Raw genomic sequence first — 9,526 nt, 5'->3', positions numbered from 1 at the left:
TTCATTATGATTCGCTTTAGGAAGTTAATAACATTTAAATGAGCTGCTTTTGTATTTAAATATGCAGCGCTGCTCTTTCAGACATATTGAAGATCTGAGTGTTGCATTACTCAAAAATCACACGGTCACTAAAAAAAAAAACAAAAAAACAGCAACTTCACATCCCAAAACAGCAGCTGTTCCAAAACGGGCCAGGAAATGCTCCGTAAACCTTCAGCATCAGCAAACTGCACAGCTTGGCCTTTTCAATCCATCATGACACCCGGCCTGTCAGAGGCCAAAGGAGATGTTCTCTCTGGTGGATTTTACAGAAAGAGTGTCGCCTTTTGCAGGTTGTTGGACTTTATATCCATAAATTAATGGAAATATCTTCAAATGACACCTGAATGATCTCTGCGGTGACTTTCTGACCACAACAAACACATTTAGCATTTAAACTTGCTGCCACACAGCTGATGCTGTTACAGTGTCAGTTCGTGGATCAAACCAAGTGGATCATCCAGAATCAAAGACGAGAGATTTATTTTGGCACTTCTAACTAAAGCACTTTCTAAATTCCTAAATGAAAGCAGCAGGATCGTGGATGTACATGACATTGACTGAACGCGGACAAGCGGCCTGGGGTGTTAAGCAAACTGGATACAGATGGTGCTTTGATGTAAAAAAAACAGGGATGTAAAAAGAGGTAAAAAAGCTGAGGTAAGTACAGAGGGAGAGCAGCACAGATGGACAGAGGAGGAGGTAAAGGGGGAAGGATTCTGGAGCGACTGAGCCGACGGAAAGACCAGAGGCCAGATGGACGGGGAGACTTACAAGAGGACAGTGAGAAAAGACAGAGGGAGGACAGCGGGATTAAAGTGAGGGATGCGGAGGGCGAGTAGCTCCTATTAGAGCTTTGTGAACAGAAGTACTTCATTAAGCTTGGTCGATGTCGCCGAGCCGCAGCCAGAATACTAATACATCCCTGCTCTGTTCAAACCCTGATTTAGTCTGTGTTTCTGTCTCTCTGCTCTCCGTTTCCTCACTGTTTGTACTTCTTCCTCAGAAAGATAAAAACACAAAGACTCAAGGGACAAAATAACTGGCTCAGCTCTGGGCCCATAATTATCAACTTGCGAAGCATTTCAAGAATAATCTAAAGAGCTAATTCATTCATTCATATATTAATTCTTTGCTAAGTGTGAAAACATTAGCAATTATCAAGCAACTTACTCCTAATTACAGCAAGTGATCACATGGTTCATCAGATGTATGTTTGGAGACAAAAGCATCGACCCAGACCCTGGTGGACTGTTCTGCAGAGACATTTGTCTTTTTTAAAGGTTTATTCAGTTGGTGTGAAATTAAATAATATAAACATGGTGTGACATTACGTCACATGTGAGTGAAGTTGCCCTTTTCCTTAATTACACCACTCCAGCTAATGCAAATGTCATCATTAACAAGGTGTGTGCTCACCTGCAGACCTCCCTGGAGATTAACACTACATTTGCAACCAGAAGTGAAGTGAATGATTTTTACTACTTTTGTTCAAGTTTTCACTTTTAGCAGTTTGATAAATACAAGTCCTGCTTGTGTGCAGCTTGTTAAAATATGAGCCGATGTGTTTGAGGCAGAGATAAGGCTGTTGGAGCTGTTGTTCTATCATTGTTTGCTGATGACTAGCTACTCTTCATCAACGCCTGTGACCGTTTGATGCCGTTTGAGTGATTCAGTGATGATGTTTTATTGTGTATTACAATGAAAGAGAGAAAAGGTCCTCTTCTGACAGTTTCACATCTTCTTTCAACTGAAATTAAACTAAAAATTCAGTAATCCTTGGTTTTCTTTTCATTATGGCCTTGCTACCTACATTTTATTTTCAAGTTTGATATTTTTTAAACCATTTTTTCTTTTTTTTTTTTCATTAAGTTACTGACTAATAATTGAAGAAGTACAAGCTGTTGTTAGAACAAACTTGGAGGTGGCTTAGAGGAGCATATCCTGTTCCTCTTCCTCTTCCTTTTTATTTTCACTGAGAAGGAAAGTTGTGTGTTGTAGGTCCCAGAAGAAACAGATCATGTTCAGTATCGCTCAGAAGATCCCATTTCACCCAGCCAGAGAACTTGTGGGCAAGACTGAAAATCCCACCATCTAATCGTGTACTTGTTCTCGCCATCGTCAGCCATCTTTGTTTTCACCGTCCTTAAAGAGCCAAAGTCAGGGATCTTCCTGTTTTGCACTAAAGTCTCACACAAACTCCGAGTCAAAGTCTAAATCTAGTCCCACAGAACGTTGTGCCCCTCTGGTCGCATTTATCGCTAGTTAGCCAATTAGCATCTTTCAGCATCGGCCTTCTGTTGTCCTTTCTGTGTTTTTACCCATTAACCAACATTAGCTAGCTAACAATATGATGCATAAGACCCCTCAACCCATGAGCTCTGACCTTCTGAAAGGGCAGTCGCCTGTCATACCCACTCCTGAACGGGGTATTTGTAGTAGTGCTGCGTCATGGTGTTCTGCTGCACCCCTTTGTTTTTAAACTGGAAAATCGTGTACACCAAAACGAGGATGCACAGTGACAGGATGCAGGGGATCACCACGGCGATGGCGTTGACTGTCGTCGGGACGTCGTTGATGGTCACCATGATGTCTACGTCATCGAGGGGCAGTTGGCGGTCTCCGCGGTTACCGTTTCCACCAGAGCGCTCCATGTCAGACTGGTCGCAGCCCATCCAGTCATGCAGGATGGACTTTGGATATCCCGGTTCCACCGTCAGCTTCTGGTTGTCGAACTTCCAGTACTCCTTCCCCTTGTAGAAGTAGGTGAAGTCTGAGGAGGGTGAGGACGATGGAGGTGGACGTAAAAGAGAAAAGGGGGTAGGTGGTAAAGAAAGAGGAGACGGAAATTAGCGGGTTGACCTTTGCGAAGGAGACAACACAATTAAAATTACTGCATTATGAAAAGAACAAACATACAGCTCACATTACACACAAGATGGAATATATATACCCAGGTGAACCACATGGAACCAAACACAAAATAATATCAATCTAGTATTGCAGCCAGCCACCAGGGGGCTCAACATCTGGAAGCTGGGACAGATATCGATATACATAAAAACCAACAAAGGTACTAAACATGTATTGTTTTTATAACTGATGTGGGACTAACCAGTGACAGGAAAAAAGGGGAGGAAAGTAAAAAAAAAAAAAAAAAGTCTGAGTTGTTGTTTCAGCAAATGTTTACGTCGTCGTGACAGTGAGACCTTCAGGGGTCACAGTGATAAAGACTATTGTTTGTTGGGAACACAGGAGCAAAGACCATAATGTGACTTTGACCGAACCAAATTTCATGGCAATCACTCCGGTGACTCCTGAGATTTGTGTCATTTTTGTCCTTAGCGTCTGATACGACCAACAGGACTGTACCAGTTGCAAACCACTGGACCTTCATTGTCATGATAAAAAAAAAACCTAAAAATCACCACGTGGCTGTGGTGTCCAGGTTATGGGTCATGGATGGTTCTGTTTAGCCACAGAAAGTGGTTCAGTTTTGGAAGAGATTTGAGGTTTGAGTTAAAATAAGTACTTCTTACAAAGACTTACAAAAATAAACGGGGTTAAGGTTGCAGCCATGCTGCCACATGGCAAAAAGACACAGTACAAAGGGAGCGAAAACAGTTTATGAAAGACGCTAAGTTAAGTACAAACTGGGCTGTGCACACCTCTTATTGTGGTCCAAGCTTCTGTTTAGAGCCATGAGATTACAGAGGGAAAAAATGTTGCTAAAAACAGCGTCACAAGAATAGAGGTCTGATACCATACGACTAGTACCGGGAAACTACAGTGTTTACTAAATTCCTCAAAAGTTCATTCTCAGGAAACACAGTCACATGCACAACACTGACAAATACAGTCTTTAAAAAAAAGCCTTCTGAGAAACATCCATATTCAGTGTCCTGAGCTGCCTCTGTTAGAGCCCTGCAGCACAGAATCTCATTAGAGGCAATAACATTTCTACTGTGACACGCTGGTTATAGGCAGATACAGTATTTTGGTCCCAGCAGTAGATGTTTTCATTGAAGGGCGATATTATGTAAAGCCTGTGAGACAAATGGGACGGTATGTGAGACAGAGATACAGAGGGAGGAAGCAGGAAAACAAAAAAGGAAACACCCTCAACAACAACAACAACAACAACAACAACAACAACACAAACACACAGATGGAAAGCTACATGTAGCTAATGTTGGCTATTTTACTCAGTTCTAGCTGGTCATGTTTCTACCAGATGGTGGTGAAAGACATTCAGTGCACACATTTTGTTGGACCAGATAACACACCAAGCCAACGATCGGTGAGTGTCTGGTCTCTCCGCCCTTGGCAGCTTTCAACATGTTGAACTGGCAGCAAATCTGTCAGTGAAAGTGACCTGATAACTGCCTCTTCCTTCCTTCCAATTGGCTCATCAGCTGGTTTTAGTATAAATTCTGTGCAGTGTCTCCTTATTTTTCTCCTCCTCCTCTTCCTTCCTTCTTCTCCAACCAAAGACCAAGTCCTGCCAACAGCAGCTCCACCTGCAGCTTCTTCTCAGACATGTTCTGGATCAGAAGCAGCTACAAACCGTCTGTGGTGTGAAAATGGTCGGCAAACTCTGAACAATACAGACTGTGGTGCGTTCAGGGACACTTTTTGGTCAGCATCTGACCCTCAGCCCTTATGTACTTTATGCTCGTCCATGAAAGATCAGGAAAAATCCATGATGTATCCATGTTGGAATTTATGTTTTCCTCCAGGTGTGTTCAAATGAATGTTATCTTAACATCCTGCCTCTGATTTCTGCAGAAAGAAAATATTCAGATTTCTTTTCTTACCTATCATAAATAATCAAATGTTGAATATTGTGGCAAAATACCAGATCTCTGCAGTGCTAACAAACACACCCACGTACACACACAACTCACCAACAGAAAAACCCAAGACAGTTTCTTCAAAAGCAAACTCTCTGCTCCATCGCCTCCAAGCAACCCAAACACACATTTGTCTGCTGCCTCCAGAGTCCCTACAGGACAGCTTGTCATCTAACACCAAAACACCACGCTGATCAACCGACACACACACACACACACACACTCAGTCACACTCAGTCACACTGCCCTCTGAGGAAGCCACAAGGTCACGAGGTCTCAGCTCGAGAAGCAGAAGTGATGAGGGCCAGTTTTCTTCTTGCAGACAGTGCGTGCATGTGCGAGACTGGCGCCTTTGCTCGTGGTATTTTATACGTCTGTACCGTCAGCACCGGGCTGAAGGAAACGTAATTCGATGTGAGTAAACTGAATTGTCAGGAGAGCGTCTGACTGTCTGGCAGTCTGTCTGGCAGCTTTAATGAATGAACAGTTAGTGGACTGAGCAACAGGGGCTGCAGTGGGAATAAAAATAAAATAAAAATAAAAAAAATCACCCTGGGACTCCTGACTCAGCCGCCCACAAAAGCCCATCTGGAGACACCAGGCACTTACCAAAAGGACGTTTAAACAAAATGGAGAAGGATCGGACTATCACAGGCTGCAGCTTCTGAATTCCCAAGTTATTGGGACATAAAAGACAAGAAGGATGTGTAGAGACAGAAAACACCTGCCCGGTCGGAGCTGAGGATGAAAGTGATGAACACATGAACACAGAACAGCCAGAAACCAGAGTCATTCCTGCAGGACACTCACATCCCTCCCTGTTGATGAAGGCTCCCTGCGGTGCGTTCGGTATTCCCTTCCACACGGTGATGGGTTTAGGGTACCCTGGGTCCACCGTGCGCTTCTCCTCGTTGAAACGCCAATACTGGTCCCCTTTGAAGAAGTAGGTTTTCCCGACCGGCTCCCAACGCAGTGCCGTGTCGATGCCGTCTTTGGGGAGGCAGCTGCCCAGCTCCACCAGGCTGTGAGGGTACCCCGGTTCAGCCGTCACTTCCTTAAACACCCAGTACTTATCACCTGCAAACATAAGGAGAATTGGGTCGGCACTATAAAGATACTGCAGATATTTTTAGTGTTTTTAGCTCAGGTTTATTGTCAGGTTCTGTGTTTAAACCTTCAACCTTTAAAGCTGAATTGATTTCTTTCCCTCACAAACAAACCATGGGAAGTGTTTAGGTCTGTAGGTTAATATTTACAAATGAGTATTTAATGGGTGAAACCTCAGACCTGGACCGTCACTAAAATCTTATCAATCGTCCCTTGGCCCAAGGCCGGCCAAAACAACGGAAGTGAAACTATGACCAGTGTGAAAAAAGAACCTTTCTAAATAAATGTATTTATGTTCTAATAGAAACAAGTTCAACAGGATTAAACACTCCACTGGAAAAGTTAAAGAGCTCCTCTGCAGCTGTTAAAAGGCCAGTCCTTATTGTTTAGGAAGAAGACGCAGCAGAGGAAATGCAGCAGGTTCAACCATAGAACAGTTCGATAAAACCTTTGAAATAGTCCGACTGGACAGCAGCAGCCTGAACTCATCACCTAAAAAAAGAACACGTGGGAACAGTGAACAGAAACGAGGACTAATACAACCACAGAATCCTAATTTTGTCCTTCACAGACACTAATAGCTTTGCACCGGGCGTTTAAGGCAGAACAGACTCGAAGTTAAGAATTTCCAAAGCATTCTCCATATTACCGGGAAGATAGAGACAGATAACTGTGACCTTTAGCAGGTGTTTTTATCGTTACAAACACCTTGCAGAGACACGAGGACACTCAGCTCTACTGTGAGGCCCAGGCAGCATCTGAGCACTGAGCTGCAGGCTGAAGTCGTGTTTTCTTGCTGTGGCACTTTAAAGGAATTTTTTCACTTCTTCTTCAAACATTTTCAGAGCCAGAGTTTCACTGTCACATACGTGGGTGTGTGGTTCGGTTGGAAGCTTTGAAATTCAGGCTGCTGCTCAGTGGAAATTTGTAAATTTGCCAACATCAGTCATCCTTATGTAGCCTGTGGAGCGTTCCTGCCTGCCACAGCAAAATGCCAGAAACAGGGAATGGACAGGTAAGAACATAGAAACACACCGAAAAGATTCACTACACACGACACATTTTGGTGGAGGTAAACAGTTTAACTGACGTTTAACTGGTTCACGGGGAAGTCGTGTTGCTCCTCTCCACAGTCTTCATCTGTGTATAGGTGCAAGCTGAGATCTATCTTCAGTTTTTCAGATAAAAATGAGAATGTTTGAAAGTTTCAGTCGTTGCTGAGCCGCAGGACAGCAACAAAAACAAAACTCGCCCTAGTTTAGTTATTTCACTCACGTCAGATATTAAATATGGCTGCACTCAGGAATTAAATGACGCACATAGATATGACAGTGGATTTTAACCCCCATGATTTACCCTGAGATGGTTTTTAAAGTGGCTATAATGGAGATTTTTATAACCTCAATCCATACATCCATTATCTATACTGCTTAGAGGGGGGTGGGCAGGGTGGAAGCGATCCCAGTGGGCGAGAAGTGAGGTACAGCCTGGACGGACGATCTGTCGGTCAGAAATATAAACATGAGCGGTGTGAAATGTGTGTGTGGCAGTGCTGAGCCTCCAGAGAATCATCAGCTGAACCTGCAGAAGACTGATGATCATGGGAGAGCTCACACCTCTGCTGTTTTCTAGGAGCTCCTCCATCATCGCAGACAGGAGGTGAAGATTCTGGTTAATTTGTTTGGGTAACGAAACGTGGGCCAAAGTGCGTCTTTCCTTTTTTTTGGCGTATTTGGTTTTACTCTTTATCTGAGCCAATTTTCTCCTAACAGAAAGAATAAAAAGTGAGTGTGGAGAAGAGTAATTTAAGTGACCAACAGTGTTTTCAGTGTAGCTGAATGTGGGAACATCAGCACCACAGCTGTGGAGCTCCTGAGCCTCTACCTCATCCACACTCAAAGACTTTTATATGAAAATGCTGCTTTTTTTATCCTCATGTCACCACCTGTGACCTGTGCAGGAGAATATTACACACACACACACACACACACACACACACACACACACACACACACACACACACACACACACACACACACACACACAATCCTTCTGATTCTGTCTGTTAAAGTTCACGTGTCCTTGTGTTCGCCTAAATGTGTGTGTGAAACATCACATGTCACTGTGTGTATGTGTGTGTGATAGCCTGGTTAAGCTGTGTCATTGTGCATCCGTGTGTGTGTGTGTGTGTGTGTGTGTGTGTGTGTGTGTGTGTGTGAGGGAGTCTGCAGCCTAGAGCTATGACAGAGCCAAGCTATTAATACCTGCTCCTGGCTGGCCGCGATAGCAGGACACTCCGTCAGAAGATGTCGGTGTGTGTGTGTGTGTGTGAGTGTGACAGAGAGAGAGAGAGAGTGAGTTACAGTGGAAGAGAGAAAGAGTCAGAGATGGAAACAGAAAGAGAGATGGAGGGAAGAGTGACTCCGGCGTCAGCAGGCAGGGGATGAAGGAGGCTTCATACATAGCGACTCTATTACTTTAGGCTGAGTGCTCCCCACTGCCTTGCCATTCTCTATTTCACACTTTATTAAATATATTTTCAGGAGGAGGAGGGCACGTAGAGAGCAGGAAAGAGTCTAATAACAGTGGAGCAGATGGCAGACGGAGATCTGAAGGTTTTCTGCTGGAGACTTGGAGCAAAACCGACTCAGAAGCAGTTCAGGTGAGAAAAACTCCTATTTGGCCCGAGAGACTTAGAGAGATTTGTATCGAGGAATCCACAACAACCCAAGCGGGTCAGTCGGTGAGCTGTCACTGAAACCCATGTAATAATACTAATACAGAACAATGTTAGGATGCTCACACTGCAGGTATATGTGCTCTCTGTATGATGCTTGTACCACATGTTTTCCTACTTTACCACATTAAACATCCTGATGCTGCTCGGGGAAGATGCTTCTCCAGATCTTTGTTCCTTTTCATTCATCCACACATCAGAACCTTTCATTGTTCTGTCGCTCACAGCGTCTTTGCCTGAGTATTTGTGAAAGAAACTACCCTGCAAAACAGCTTCTGGCAAGACACCATTTATAAAAGGCTTTACAAGCTGTAATCAGTGGCTCTATTGTTGATTAGGTGTAATCAATAACTTACTAATAATCAGTCTTTATTGATCAGGGAGATGTCAACTGCTGGACCATTGATCCTCTGGAAAAAAGCTGCAGGACATCTGGACCCAAACCATTCATGAACTCTTACTAACATTAACTGCAGACTTAGTAGATGATTAATTAATATAATTGATTAATTAACATTGACTGCTCATTAGAAACTAAGAAACCATAAATACAGAAACACGCAGACCTGAATGCTAAGAGTCACGTTCTAAACAGTTCCCTGATCAATGACAACCACTGGTTGTTCCCTTTTAATGGCTTATGAAGCTTTAGTTCATTAGTTATTAACCATCAGTGAAGCCACAGCTGATAAAACCTTTATCAGGAACTTCCTAATTCCTTACAGCCGTAATCAAAACAGAAGGTGAGTTGGCTTCTTCTCAATATGTCCATACGTCTGGTTCCACGAGA

At 43.5% G+C, this 9,526-nt stretch overlaps 1 protein-coding gene across 1 annotated transcript in view; it reads right to left on the bottom strand.

Moving 5' to 3' along the window:
• Positions 1-1,989: 1,989 nt before the first annotated feature.
• Positions 1,990-9,526, bottom strand: part of mmp24 (matrix metallopeptidase 24) — a 52,890-nt gene continuing 45,353 nt past the window's right edge. The window contains exons 9-10 of the mRNA XM_026306774.1: positions 5,703-5,969; positions 1,990-2,812 (exon numbers count right to left, since the gene is read on the bottom strand). Of these exons, the coding sequence (XP_026162559.1) occupies positions 2,448-2,812; positions 5,703-5,969 (632 nt within the window). The 3' untranslated portion in view covers positions 1,990-2,447. The remainder of the gene's footprint in view (positions 2,813-5,702; positions 5,970-9,526) is intronic.

The sequence above is a fragment of the Mastacembelus armatus genome, chromosome 5 (genome assembly GCF_900324485.2).
Source record: "Mastacembelus armatus chromosome 5, fMasArm1.2, whole genome shotgun sequence".
Classification (NCBI taxonomy): Eukaryota; Metazoa; Chordata; class Actinopteri; order Synbranchiformes; family Mastacembelidae; genus Mastacembelus; species Mastacembelus armatus.
The sequence above is the reverse complement of the archived record's forward strand: the minus strand, read 5'-3'. Positions and strand labels throughout refer to the sequence as shown.